The sequence below is a fragment of the Arachis stenosperma genome, chromosome 9 (genome assembly GCF_014773155.1).
Source record: "Arachis stenosperma cultivar V10309 chromosome 9, arast.V10309.gnm1.PFL2, whole genome shotgun sequence".
NCBI classification, from domain to species: Eukaryota; Viridiplantae; Streptophyta; class Magnoliopsida; order Fabales; family Fabaceae; genus Arachis; species Arachis stenosperma.
Window position 1 is genome coordinate 17,898,193 of NC_080385.1, and position 16,034 is coordinate 17,914,226.

The 16,034-nt window shown below is 32.1% G+C and overlaps 1 protein-coding gene across 1 annotated transcript; it reads right to left on the reverse strand.

Annotated features, from left to right (window-relative positions):
• Window positions 1–4,206: 4,206 nt before the first annotated feature.
• LOC130948702 (disease resistance protein RPV1-like) lies at window positions 4,207–13,700 on the reverse strand. The gene is made up of 4 exons (XM_057877546.1): window positions 12,991–13,700; window positions 7,408–8,512; window positions 6,879–7,172; window positions 4,207–5,718 (listed from the first exon to the last, which is right to left on the reverse strand). The coding sequence occupies exons 1-4, from the start codon at window positions 13,599–13,601 to the stop codon at window positions 4,444–4,446; spliced, it is 3,285 nt and encodes a 1,094-aa protein (XP_057733529.1). The 5' UTR covers window positions 13,602–13,700; the 3' UTR covers window positions 4,207–4,443.
• Between the last annotated feature and the right edge of the window lie 2,334 nt (window positions 13,701–16,034).

The following is a 16,034-nucleotide window of genomic DNA, read 5'->3' on the forward strand; positions in this document are numbered from 1 at the left end:
CGCAAGGAGTGGCCGGCAGCCAGTAAAGGGGAAAGCGAGGGGAGGAATGCTCGTCCAGAAAAAAGGGGTGGTGACCCTCTACAGCTTGAACCTTGAAGAAGAAGTTTTTGAAATCGTGGAAGGACTCGTCAAAAAGGGTGAAAATCCTCCGACCTTGAATGGCTCGGAAGGACACCCATTGTTGCTTGTTGTTTAGCCCACTGAAGGGCTTAGTCATATGGAAAAGATAGAAGAAGATTCTCAAGGAAGTCGGAAAGTCCAAAGCGTGGCTTATAAACTGGTAAATCTTCAAAAAACCCCATGAATTGGGGTGGAGTTGAGTAGGGGCAACCTTACAGTGGTGCAAGACGGATATCTCGAAATCAGAGAAAGGAAGGAAAACACCCAAACGGGTGATCATACATTCATACATGAAGAAAAAATGAGGGGCCGCCTCATTAGCCCTTCCAAAACAGACCCGGTCTTCAAGACCCGGGATTATCAGTTCATATTTGGGCTCGTTCTCGTCCGAAGTACAGAGCCTATGGTGGGTACGAAGGTGGGTGATAAACTCAGCGTCAACCAACGGTTCCTCCCCAAGGACCGTATCGTCAACCCACTGAGAAAGAATGTCTACAGAGGCCATTTTTTATAAAGAAGAAAGTGGCAGAAAACCTACAAAAAGGAAAAAGAAAAAGAAAATCAAAAATTACGGCCACTAAGAAGAGAGATTCGAAACTAGAATCTACAGGTCAACCTATCTACTCGCGAAACATGCAAACATAAAGCATGGCATGAATAAAACAAAACTAACCTTTATCCGAAAATGGAGGTTGGAGAAGAACGGAAGTCTTCGAACACAAGGATACAGTACGAACAAGATAAGGAGAAAGTTTGAAAGATTGCAGAAACGGAAAATGGAAAGAGAGGGAAAGCATTTATAAAAAAGGCTAAGGGGCATAATGGTAAAAACGAGGCAGTCATTAATGAGACTGCACCGTTACCAAAGCCCTCAAATCCCTAAATAATCCCTCAACGGACACGACGCTTGAGTTGACGTAACTGTCAGAAACCAAAAGCTGCGAAAATCACGTCGGTTTCCAAGATCCGTGTTCTTTCAAACAAGTCGACTACGAACCCGAGTTAAATACTTGAACCCAAACTTTAAAAGATTTGGGCTCAAGTAGGGGCACTGTTCATACCCTGGCCCAATGTTAAGGGCCCAGGACCAATCGAAAGGCCTGATCCACTAGGTTAAGCCTATCGAAGCACCCACCTCCATCCAAGAGGTCGGTGTTAACCCCGACTTGGTATGAAGAAGTCGGTTGCGAGATTAGCTGGCAGATAAATACTCATTCAAATGAGTAACCGCTCCTGAAATCTCTCCAACCACTTCATAAAGCCATATCTTAACCTCCCTAAGATAATGGGACGGTTATTATCCTAAAGATACGGCACTACTCCAACGGTGGTTATTGGCTCACCACTATAAGTACACTGACACGCCTCAGGTATTCCTAAGTCCAATACTCTCTAAGACCTGCTCACACCCTTGCTAACTTAGGCATCGGAGTGTCTTTGCAGGTACCACCCCCCATTCACACGCGAGCACAAGTCGGACGGAGCCTCCCGAGTTGCGGACCCACACGGAGTCCTCCTCCATCATACACTTGGGCCGCCGAACGCCATCCATTGGACTAATCTCCGGTTACCCATCGTAACACAAACATTGTTTATTATTCCTTGCACGATGTCATTTGTAACACATACATATACGTACATAGTAATTTTTTAAAGAGAATAAGTAGTATTTTATACACGCAGCCGGTGTTAATTTTCAGTAGTGTAATACAATTTCAAGTAATGAATATGATCGATGAAGTTACCATACTAGAGATGTTAATGATCTATCGACAAAATTAAGCTCGTGTGTCGATGATTGAATTGTATGTTAAATTCGAATAATTGGCTATTAGTCACGAGATCGGAAGTTTGATATTGAGCAACTTTGTTGGCACAGGAAGAAGAAAGATCGGAAAAGTGGGGTATAGGTTGCTAGCAAGTTGGGTAATGAAGTTTTCTGATATCGACTATTTTGACTCCAGGACGATGAGCATGTGCGACTCATGTTCGACATCCATGGAAGAATCATGGCATAACAAGTGATTGAGCTTTCCTCCGAAGTTGGTGATGTTAGCGGTGATGGTTCTATACACTCGATATTTATGCAGGATGACCCACCGCTCGCACCACCACCAATTCATGTTGCCAGTCCAGTGGATGACATAATGGCCTTACCCCACAGCAGATGGAACGTGTGGGTCTCCGGACGCCATTGCTCCACGAATGTCGTAATCAGAGAATTGTCGAATACGAAATTCTTGAGAGACACCGTGTTGCCGAATCCAGCCTTCCTCAGATACGGGACGATAGCGTCGGGTGGAGAAAGCGTGTGACTCACTCGCGAGGGCAGAAGTAGGTGAGACCTTTGACAAAGAAAAATATTTCACAATTATTAAAAATTAAAAATTTGTATAGATCCATCAACATATCAAGTTGTCTTGACTATTCTATACATTTGCTTAACAGAATTTTAAATCTATGTACTAACTGAATTTATGCCGACACGACATTTTCTGTTAATATATACTTTCTTAACTAATACACATTTTCTCATTGCGTTATGTGAAATTAAAACATTCAATAAAGTAATTAATAATCTAACTATCAAACTTTAACTTAACTTAATAATCTAATTATCAAACTTGGATGGTTACTAAATAAATTTATAAATTAAGAAACCTGTGACTAATAAACTAGGCTCAACGATTGAAAAACATCTACCATAGCATTTAAACTCTAAATTAATAATTATGTTACTAACAAGTCAATTACCAAAAAATGATAACCACATTTCTAGAATTACTAACTTCTATGACTGACATATTCCTAATGATACAAAATCTATTTTAGTTCTTGGTCAGTACTCAAACCATGACTGTACATATATGAGATTACATAAAATTCAAGATAATAGAACTAACCGCAAAGTTGGTTGCCCCGGCGTAGTGCCATGTCGCATTCAACCTGTTGTTGTCTCAATCACGTGCATCTACACGGGCCATCTTCGTATTATTCGATAATATGGCAGAAAGGGATAAAAGAGAGGAAAAAGTGGTCGAAAGGTTCCAACTGAGGCCCAAAATCTCGTTGTAAACGACATATATATATAGTCGTCCCCAACCTTATCTCGTTTACGGTGCAAACGAGATAAGCTTGCACGTATCTTTTCTCTTTAAACGAGATACACACGTGTCACGCACATATGCCTTATCTCGTTTACATTAGTTGGGGGACGGATTTTCGTAATAATTTTTATAATTATTTATTTCAGTAATTAATACTTTTATTTAATTTATTTAAATAAATCCATATACTTCTTTATTTAAGAGGAAAAAATAACAACACTAACTGGAAAATCAATCACTCCCGTGATATACCACATCACTTTCAGGCAGTTAATATCGTCATCTCATGCATTTGTATGCGCTATAATATCCACGTACCTCAATAATATCAAAAAAAATGTCCAAGAGTAAGAAAAGAGGTGTAAAAAGGCTTGAAAGTGACACTTTGAGGCGTCCGCCAATGAATTTTATCTCGTTTACACTGTAAAAGAGATATTCTCAGTCTCAAATCATTTACAGTATAAACAAAATATATAAGAAAACATAAATTCGTATTCTGCAAATTACTTATTTTGATAAATAAAATAATAAAATTATTTATTTAAAAAAATCTTTAAATTTTTACAGTTTAAAATATTAGTTAAAATTTTATACAAATAAAATATATAAGTATGAGATTTAAAAATGAAATATTATTAAAAATATTTTTTTTATTATTAGACTTAATTACAAACTTTTAAATATAAAATCTAAAAAATAAATTTACCAAAACTAATTAAACTTTTTTTCTGTCAAAAAAGTATAAACAAACAACTAAAAAGATGAAATAACTAGTTATTATTATTATTATTATTATTATTATTATTATTATTATTATTATTATTATTATTATTTTTTTTAATTATCATTTTCATTTAAAAAACACAACTCACCCAACTCAAAATTTGGTCCATGGATTCGGATTCTCCATATAATGTTTTTTCACCATAGACACATTTTCTAAGATTGAGAATGAATCTTTTTAATTTTTTTTTAACAATTAAAAAAGTAAATTGTAATCTTTTAACATTAATTTTGTAAGTAAAACCAAAAGATAACAAAAAAAAATATTAAAAAAGTTATAAATTATATTTATTCTCTCAATTATTAAAAAAAAATTGAGAGCATCCATTTCCCTCCTCTTCTTCTGCTACTCTTCCAATGGCAGGGCTTAATTTGAAGATTAAGCGCATACAATAACCTAACATGACACCAAATATATAACATATCCTGAATATCATCCCCAATTGTGAGCTCCAAACCACGACCTAATTCCATTCCATAGTGAATCCGGGTTGACAGTAGCAGGAGTAGTATAATAACCCAACTGTTCCATTCTTTTAATAAAACTAATGAAACTTGGATATTCTAATGGGTTTACTGGGTGCACTCCAAACCCTTTCAACTCCACTGCCACATACTCTGATGTCATGGATAGTGACACAACTGACACCTTGATGTTAAACATTCTTCGATTTTGACCTCTGTTATTTAGGAAGCTACTACAACGTTGGTCGTATATTAGAATCACATGATCCCATGAAATCTCCTTCCTTGGTCTGTCCACGTACAACCTGACTTCGTTGACATCGTCTTCCTCTTGATCGTCACCACTGATTGTAAACATCAGCCTAAAACCCTCTGATGGTACTGCAGGAACAATGAAGCATAAAATGAAGCCTAATTTGGGTGCATATGGAGCTGAAGAGAGATTAACAGTAAGGTGATCCATATTTGTTCGATACTCAAGCCACTCTGGAACTTTGCTCCCGGGATAAACATAAGAGGCTTCAGGGTCTTCATTAGAATTGTCTACATTGTCATGTTCTATTGCAGACAAATATTGGTTTGAAAATCTCACCATGTTGATATAAGCATTCAATACGACAGCATTGAGAAATTGATTTTCCAACTTCAAGCAGTTCCAGAACACAGCCTTTTTCTTGTTTTCCTTCAGCTGTTCACTCGCATTTGGGAAAAGCACAGCCTTCAATGATGTGCAGTTATCTGCATCTAACGTTTCTATGGAGAGGGGAAGCTCCGGCAGAGTTTGAAGATTCTTGCAATCACTTATGTCAAGATATTTCAGACTTGTGAGAAGCTTCATGCTTTCAGGCATCTTCTTTACTTCAGAGTTTGCTAGATGAAGCTTTTCGAGTTTGCTTTGACATCCGAAGGACGAGGGCAATTCTCGGATGGATGTGTGTCGCAAATCCAGTTCTGTCATGTTTTCTGATATCACTGAAAATTTGTTCAATCTTTTGCAGTGATAGAGGCTCAGATAACGAAGGGATTTCAAGTGAGCATTAGTTTCAAGTCTGGCAAGTTGAGAGCACCAGCTTAGATCCAATGTCTCAAGCTTGTTGAGGGAGAAGACAGATGGATGGACACGAGTCAAGCGGAGACAATATTTGAAATCCAATATCTCAAGATTGGTGGCTTTTGATAAGTCTGGAAACTCCTTCAACTGTGAGGAATATGGAGCCTTAAGGACTTTCAAATTCACAAGATTCTGTACCAATAACAACAAGTGATTGTGTCAGCTAGTGAAATTGCGTAGGTGCTCTTAGGCACAGACACATAGAATTAAAAACATGGACACAAATTATTAGTGTATATGTATTGTGTTTGATAAAACATTGAATAAGACACTAAAATTAGAAAAAGTCCATATTTTGTAAAAATTGATAAGGAATAAAAGTATAAAAATTAATAAGAGATAAAAGTATAAAAAATTATGTCCAATTGATTATGTCTCTGTGTCTCAATATTTTGGAGGAACACTAAATACATGTATTCTGTGTGCATTTGTGTACTAATATGTCCATCTAAAATTTGTGTCTCAACAAACAAACAATAGACATGTACTAGCATGTCCATGTCTCTGTGTCAGTGTCTTTGAAACTAAACGTGCCTTAAGAATTAAGAAACACATTTTTGTTTTGCATAGGTGCTCTTAAAGAAACACATTTTTGTTTTGGTCCGAACCAATTTAACACCGCACATTTCAGAAATGACTTTAATTAGGGAATTAATTTTTGATAACCAATTTCAGCTAACTTTTTTTGAAATTACCTTTCTATCGTTATACTTATAATCTCTCTTTCTCATCTCATTTTTCTTCTTCCTCCCACCACCACTTTTAAGTTTTAACACCACCACAACTTCACTCTTCCCCGCTACCGCCAGCCATTCTAATCTAAAAGTTCCCCATATATTTTCTAAATTTATTTTTCAATGATTCTATTCTCTCATTCCTTATCAATTGCTATTATTTCCTCATACTCCCAGTCATGTTCATAAATACCTGAACACACAGATTCCACTATTATATGGTAAGTTATATTTCTATTTCCCATACATAATCAAATGAGGAGAGAATTCAATTCACTTTTCCCACAACCATTACAAGTCCTCCAATTGCTATTCATACTATTTATACTAATAATTAACTATATTGTACTAATTTATCTACGGCCATTATACATGCTACAGTAGCATCCCTCTTCATAAATTGAACACGAAAAACATGAAAATGATTTTCACACATTATTCATCAGCAACAGAAATATCAATAAAGCAAAAGAGCAAAAGTGGTATGTGAACATCATTCTCCAAATAGTTCTAATAACTAACATAATTACATAAACATATATGGATAGAGTTAGTTACCTGGATCCCATACCAAAGCTTTTCCACTTGACTATAAGGTAGTTCCAATATAACTAGCTTCTCAGCAGAAAATTTCTTTGGTAATGATTTGAGAGGGTAATAAGTCCAACGAAGATATCTGAGTCGACTTGGCAACTGTTGAAGCCCCTCAGGAAAGTGTAAGAGGTGTTGTTCTCCATAAAAGTCGAGAAATCGCAGCTTACTCATCTTAGAAAATACTTGAGGACTTAACTGCATGTTCCTAACTGTTGCTTTGGAATAGCTGAAGTTTATGCTTCTAATGGCCTCACTCCCCTGTTTTAAAGTATAGACAACAATAAAAGTAAGCATACATTCTTTTTTTAACACTTAGTCCTTGAAAGTTGAAACACTAAATATATACCACTTTGGTCTTTAAAGGATTTTTCATTTTGACACATAACAAAAGAATGAAATGCAACATTTATCTCAGAGAAGTCAAATATTCTTCTTGCAAACCAAACAAAAAAATGAAGTAAAATGTTCTATACATCATAAGTTTGACATTTACCTGATTATTTTTCAGTACTTGATAAATGTCCTCAGGATTCCAAATTCGACTATAGTTACCCGGGTCTTCAATAGATTCTTGGCGAACAATCTCCCAAGCCATTTCTTGTACAATATCATGCATTGTCACTACATCCTCTTTAGAAATGGTTATGAAAGATATATCTTCAAGTCTTTTCAATGCTGCAGGAACTGGAAAATCCCCATGCTTTAACAAACTCTCTAAGTACTTCACCTTCAACTTCATTCCATCAAAAAAGCATGCAATGTCCAAAAGCATTGATTTCTCTTGGCGATCCAACTCATCATAACTCAGCCTCATCATATCAAAAACCTTCTTATTCGGAATCTTCCCAAGTTTCTCTAATTCACTTTCCCATATCCACTTTTCTTTTCCATGAAGTAAATGACCCAAAGTCTTAAGAACCAGTGGAATCCCTTTGGCATGATCCACCACCCTCTCTGCTAACACACTATACTCCTTTTCAACAACTTCATTTTGTTGAAATGCAATCAAATTGAAAAGCTGAAGTGCTTCATCAGATTCCAATGGTTCAACCTTGTATGTATCATTAGCATGAGCATATTTCGCAAGCACTTGCCTATCTCTGGTAGTTACAATAATTCTACTACCTGATCCAAAACTTTGAGGGGTTCCAACTAGAATCTCAAACTGTTCTGATTGATTAACATCATCAAGAACAATAAGAACCTTCATGCGGCCAATTCTCTTCTCAACATAAGTAGGCAATCCATTTTGTGTGTCAATTTCAAGATTTTCGCCTAAGAGTTTAGAAAAGAGTTCATTCTTCAAGTAAATAATTCCATGTCTCAATGATACTTCCCTTACGTTTCGTAGAAAAACAACGCTTTCGTATTCATCACGAAGTAGGTTATAAACTACTTCTGCAACGGTTGTCTTTCCAAAACCACCCATGCCCCAAATTCCAATGACACGGACGCTCTCTGGCTCTTGGCGAAGCAATGATTCAACACGAGAAATTGATTTAGCGATTCCGAAAAGTCCTTTTGAGGAAAACTGGCGCATATTTTTCAACCTAGTGTTCACTGATTGGATGATTTCTTCGATAAGCTCAGCATCATTCCTATGCAACAAACATCAGATAAAAAAGTGTAAACTTGAACAAACGTTATCATAGCTAATTGACGAAGCAATCAGAGGCGGCGACAGCAGATACACCGATGGAGCCACAGACAGTGGCCACCTTAGCGTTGAAAGCCACGGAAGCTCCATGGCGGAGGTGACCCGCGTTAAATGTTTTGAAATGATTTTAGAATAGAAGGTGCCAGAACCTTCTTGGAGTTTTGCCAATGGGATTTATATCAAAAGCAGACCTGGATCGGGCAGGATTGTTGACCCAATATGTACAGTAAAGGACAAATAGATCTGTCTAACAATAATCCGGTTTATGGAAACCAAAACGAAAACAAATTCCAAATAATTTTTTTATTTTTTAATTTAATTTAATTTAATTCTTAATGTTTAAAATAAATTTATTTTTATTTTTATTATTAATTTTTTTTATAACAATTTTTTTTTTTCAATTTTACTCTTAAGCCTATTATCAATCATAATCTAATCTTAAGGTAATTATTTATATAAATATTTTTTCATATAAAAATGATAATTAAAATATTGATATATATTATATTATTAAGTTTAATCAAAGATATCAATTCATTTAAGAATTTTTAGTTATCATAAAAGAGTAGGTGTGATGATGATAATAGAGATAAAATTTAAAAAAAAAATAATTTTTCACTAACAACAAATTATTAAAAAAAATAATCATAATGATAAAATAAAAATTTATTTTAATCATTGAGGAATAAATTAATTAAATTAAACTTTGAAAATTAAAAAAAATATTAAAAATGATACAAAAAAAATACTCTACGTCTAAATTATGTATTCATTTATTGAAATGATTTTTCTTTTAAAGTATTCTAAATTAAAGTTTTTAGTCAATATTTTTTTCTTTTAAATTTCTCTTTCTTTCACCTTAATCTTGACCTATAAAATGATGATCTAATATCTAATATTTTCCTGTATTCAAATGCAAAAGTGCAAAACATAGAAATACAGGTTGAGCTTTTCCTAAAGAATATTCTGACAAGTTGAGTTTTTTTTTTTTCAATAAGAATTAAATTGATTGAAGTAGATTGATTAGATTTAAAATTTAAAAAATATATATATAGTTTTAAATAAATTAAGTTAGATATTATTTTACTAATATAACTTGTCATGAATATTTCTTTTTTTTTTGGATATTTCTCTAAAAGAATACTCAAAACATTGTCAAAACTGTGATTTTAACACAATGCACTCTCCTTCCAAAATAGTTTATTACTAAGTTGAGAATATAAGATTATGAAAAAGTTTTATTCTGCTCTCTTATTTATTTCCTTCTAATTATTCTCATCGTTTTTCATTTTGTATTAACTTAGAATACTTAATAGCAAGTTCTACCCTAATTTTACCTGTCTAACAATCTTCATTCATCCTCACACATTGATAAAAATTTCAACACTTATTCTGTACTATTATCTCACACTTTTAATATTTGTGTTATTTATTTATCATTAATAAAAATATTTTGCTCATAAATTTACTAACTCTTAATTTCTCCTTTTAATCTCTTTTTACATAATTTCTTTCCACAAAACCACAAGCAAATTCATTTCTCTTTTTTGTAATGTATGCATTTACTTGTGACTTAAAAAAAACAACCAAACAAACAAACACGACAACATCAACAAATTTGTACTTGGGAGTAAATGAGTAATTATAACCTAATTAGGATTAAATATGTCATTCCCATTTTTGCAATTCGTAGTTTAAGGTTTAGGATTAGTTATAAATGGACAAAGGAATCAAAACATAAGTGGAAATTGTGTAGTCATCCTAAGTTTCTTTTTTTGAGTGGTTTAGCCAGCTTTACTACTATCACATCATTCTTGAAAGTTTCACTCTTATGTTTGGCAATTTTTTTCTTTCTAAACGCAGAAACGATTCTGCCTCTAAACCCACGTTGAGAAGAAGCTAAAATTTGTAGCTTCTACGTCACGTTCATGGTTGCTGATTACCTTTAGAAAATTAAGTGAAAAAATTTGTTCTTTTTTACCAACTTTACCCTTTATTTTCTTCTATAAGAAGGATACCAATAACTATAAATTTCACTGTATAGTTCTTTCTACTTTTTCATAGTTCTTTCTTCCATTTTTTTTCCATCAAAATCATTCAGATTTGTTTCAATTACTAGTAAATTGAATATTTTAATTTTTTTATTATTTTTAGTACTCATTTTCATATTTTAATTTTTAGTGTTATGATTTATGATGTTATGTTTTTATGAGTTTTTTTTTATCATTTTCTATACTATTTTTTATATGTATATTTTTTATGAATTTTTTTATTTTTGTTTGACTTTGTTTATATGATTTTTTATTTATTTTATTGTATTTTTTTATTCATATGACAAATATTGTTGATTTTTTTATTTTTTGTAGTGCTATAATTTTTCAGATATTTTATTAGTTTTTATGATTTTTTATTACTTTTTGTTCATATGAATTCTTTTTTTTTCTATCTTTTACTACATTGTATTTATATTGTGTATGAAATTTTTTTATTTATTTTATTCATATGTATTTTATTTAGTTTTTATTGTATTTTTTGTTCATATGATATATGTAGTTGATTTTATGAAATTTGTATTATTTTTTTATTTGTATGATTTTTTTTCTATTTTTTGATGTACTCTATCTTTGTTTTATATTAATTTTTTTATTTTTTATTTTGACTTTGTAAAATTTGTAATTGTAATTAATATATACTACGTTTATTATCCAAATTTTGTATAATATAAACTATGATCCTATAAAAAAAGGATAAAATAAATAAAAAATTAATTATAAGTAACAATAGAATCATAAATAATGAAAATTTATAGTTCAAAATAATACTAAATTAAAGAGTACGGGTAATATTAGAAAAAGTATAGAATATTTTTTTTGTTTAACATTATAAAATTTATAGTACTCTCTTTCATACTTTTTTATTATATTTATTTATTTATATAATAAATATTTTTTATATTATTTTTGTTAGATTATGTTTTTGCATATATATAAAAAAAGAAATTGATGTCTCTTTTAGTAATTTTTTATCTAAAAGTGATTTTGAGTAGTATAATTCAAACACCATTTATTTTGCTATAATCAATTTTGATACAAATATTACCAAACATAAATCACGTTAACTCAAACTTACTTTTCATCAAAATCAATTTTGTAAAATCAATTTTATGCAAACTCACTTTCGCAAACTGAAATCCAAACACACACATGGTTGGTGAGAAAAGTAACATTACATATGTCATATGTGTATCATCTTAGAAGCAAATTGCACAACACGGAAATACAGGTTCAGCTTTCCTAAGCCTGATCAGGACCTATGTGTATCATCTTAGATAGGGACATCTAAGTAATTTTCAAGATATTTATCTATGTCCATGTATGTGTTCCATGTAAATTAGTTAGAGGAGTTAATGTCCACTTTTAGTATATGAGATTGACGAATTGTATTGATTTAGTCTCTTATTTTTTAATTGTTACAATTTGGTCTTCTAGATTCAAAAAAAATATACTAATGTAGTTTATTTCTCGTGTATTTTCCGTCATTAGAATCCAGCACCGTTAGTGAGGTGGCTCAAATCTTGTCAGGTTGGACATATTAAAACAACGTCGTTTGAGAATTTGAGTAATACTAAATCGTTATACTTCTCCTTTTTGAATAATACTAATTATTCAAACTCAAACGATGTTGTTTAGTGCATTTTTAGAGCCAAAATGTTGTTTTAATATGTCAAGTGTGGCAAGGTTTGAGCCACGTCACTAACGGCATTGAGTTTCAGGGACGGAACATATACGAATAACAATTTTGGTGTACTTTTTTGAATTTAAGAGGCTAAATTGTAGCAATTGAAAATTTAGAAACTAAATTAGTACAACTCGTCAATCTCAAAAATTAAAATGGGGCTTAATTCTAGTTAGAGATTTATTTATACTTCACCAACTATGTATATATGAGCAAGAATAGTCGGATGGAACTTACAGAACAAGCAAGCCTGGAGAAGTTATCACTGGTGGCCTTTTTGTCAAGCAGTGGGAGTAGCATATAATTCACATTCCTCTATTAATTTATTTCTCTTTTTGTAATGTATGCAGTATATGCAGTAGAATAACTTTACTTGTGATTTAGAAAATAAAATAACCAAATCCAAAACAATCAAACAAACAAACACGACAACAACAACAAAAAAATTGTACTTGTGATCTAACTAGGACTAAGTATGCCATTTTCATTTTCCCAATCAGTAGTGTAAGGGTTAGGCTTAGTTAAAAAAAAGGGACAAAGGCATCAAAGCATAAATGGAAATTGTGAAATCATCCTAAGTTTTTTTCTCTAAGTGGTATAGCCTGCTTTTTGCTACTATTGCACATTATTCTTGATTCGGTTACTAAATATTGTTGGTAAAAAAGAAAAAGTAAGATTAGATACCCGAATTTTGCTGAATGAAAGCCTGAAATATTAGCAGCCTCCTGAAAAACAGATCTCCATGTTTGTGCCTTTTCCTTACCAAACCTTTTCTCTTGTTTAGCAAAGGCAGTAGAAAAAACGCCCTTTTGGTGTCTTACATGAGACGGTTCCACTCTGTAGAAAACCGGTAAAACAATTTGTCCTTTTTCTCTTCTACACTCCATAATCTTGACCAGCTCATCCAAACACCAAGTCGAAAACGCATAGTTTTCTGAGAACACAACTAACGAGATCAACGACTTTTCAATTGCTTGGAGAAGCTCTTGCGAGATTTCTCCGCCTTGCTCGAGCTTCGTGTCAACGAAGGTGAAGATTTGCTTCTGCCGTAATGCCTTGGTGAGATGGCTGAGCAAACCTTCCCGAATGTCTTTGCCATTGAAGCTGATGAACACATCAAATTTTGTGTCATGAGTTGGTGATGATGCCTCTGGATACGAAGGAGGAGTATTTTCTTCTACCGGTGTCTCTGCATCAAATTTCTGAGCGATAATTGCAATACAGATTGCTATTACACAAACAATTAATCCAATATATCTCATTTTACAAGCTAATGTCCTTGGATTTTGAAACATTGCCTCTAGGAAATAGGAAGCTTGAAAAGGAAGACAGAAAGGGGAAATAATGGAATCAAGAGATTGAATATACCAGCACTTTCACGATTCAGTAAGTAATGGTTGAAGAAACAAGGTAAAGGGAAAAGTCTTGGGTCAATGGTCAACTCTTTTGTGTGTGTGTGTTTTTAAAATAAATTACTGGTACTAATCACCTACTGCTGTTTGCCTTTTATTAAATACATGATTTACTATTAATTATATACAAGTTCTTTCAACGAAATTCTGTTAAATTTACTATAATGTTTATTTACTGTCAAAGAGTGATTAAGCAATTAATTTTTACCATTTGACAGAATGATAGAACAAGCTAGGGAAGATTTGTGAATAAAAACGATTTGATATCATTCAAGGACTATTTTACTTTTAGTAAGTGTCTATAGCTAAGGCTAGCTGCACTAAATAATTATGAATTCCCGATAATGTTCTTTATAATTAATCAATCTGTGTTTCGAATTATACTAATGATTAAGAAATTGAAAAAGTTGTTACTACCTACCATTATTGACTGGTTATTTATTATGATTGACTTACGAAATACTTCATTCACTTCACAAAAATTTGTCACCATTTTAACATTCTCAAAATTGAAAATCTATTGTAACTAAATACCAACTTGAAGATGGATATTTATTATACTTTTAAAGTTTAAACCATAAATGTGAAGTTGATCATTATGTAAGAGATAACTATAGAAACAAATATCATTTACGGTATTATTTTTGGAAATGTTTGGACTAAAATCACAAGAAAAAAAAAATTTGCAAATTCAATATCATAATTTATTAATTTTATAGAATTAAAGGCTTATTTATTTATCTATTTATTTTTAATACTTTGTCTACAAAAAATATCTTACTTTATTTGCGTAGATGGTGCTCGCAATCGACTAATGCTTCTGGTTTATGTTAGCAAAGAGATGCCGTGAACTCAGTCAAAGATTTATTGAAATTTTATTTACTTAAATAAATTAGAGATATAATAAAAAAAATTGAAACAAACTAAAATGACTTTGTTTGATTTGGGTTTACATTAAGTAAAATAAGAGGAGTGCTACACGTACAAGTTATTTGGTTTACAAATCATACAAGTTGGTAGAAACTTAACAAAAAACACGCTGACTCATATACGATTTCCGTGCTTCGCGTTCCTCCTTCTCCTCTTCTTCTTTCTTCTTCTTCTTCCTCCATGAAAACGAGTTTCTTACTAAATTTGATTTCCTTCGTGCGTTCTCTCTTTGCCTTTTCATTCGTTATTTTATCTGTATTTATTTCTGGTATTCTTGCTTCGTTTTTTTTTCGATTTTCATGGTTTCTGAAATCAAGCTTTGAAATCGTTTTGAAGATAATGGAATTTCAGAAATACACCCAACCAATTACAAAAATACACCCAAACAGTTACAGAAATACACCTAAACGGTTATAAGAATTCACCCAAACGATTATAGAAATTACAGAAATACACCCAAAGGATTACAAAAATACACGCAAAGGATTTAAAAAATACACACAAAATTCGTTGAAGTATACCTTATGCATAATTCAGAACTCTTTCACTTTCTCCTCCTCATCTTCTGCTACTTCTTCTTCTTCATTTTTTTATTTCGTATTCTCATAATTTTTTTTTGGATGAAAAAATCAAACAAAGAAGAAAAAAATACATAATGTTGCATAATCAAAAGAAGAACGAGGAGAAATACGACGATGAAGATGAAACACTTTAAAAACGAAGAAGAAGAAGAAGAGGTATGGAAAAAGAAGAAGGAGAAGAAAAAGAGGAAGCATGGAGAAAGAAAAAGAAAAGAAATAAATGACTTATATGACTTGTATGAGAAAATAATTGTATGTGAAAAATTTCTCGTAAAATAAATCCTAAATCTTATTACTTTTTAATGTTATATCTTTTGCCAGTTTTAAAACTTGGATCTTAAAAAGATTTCCTTCACTTATTCTCTAGCAATTTCTAAAACTTTCACCAAAATCTGAAAGCATTAGACATTTTAGTAATAACTGTTGTCATGATATAACCCAATGATATCTAAAATTTATAAATGATATACCATTTTAATCCTAAGATATAGTGCTCTGTAGTTAAACAAGTTTCGTTTCAATTGGAGATTTCTGGAATAAATTCAACCTCAAATGTTGCTAAATTCTGCAATAAATTTAATTTTTGCAGTAAACTTCTATAATCACAATAAATTTTAGAGACATAATTTGAAGCTAATTTTGTGACGTAATATTAGATAGGCTAATCCCTCTAGAAAAGTTGGTTAAAAAAATAAACTAAAGATAACGAGTGGTGTGACACGGAGTTTAATTTTTTTAAGCCAACTTTGAGGTCTTGACTTAAAACTTAAAAGTTCACATGTGAATTTGGAATTTTAGCTCGCTT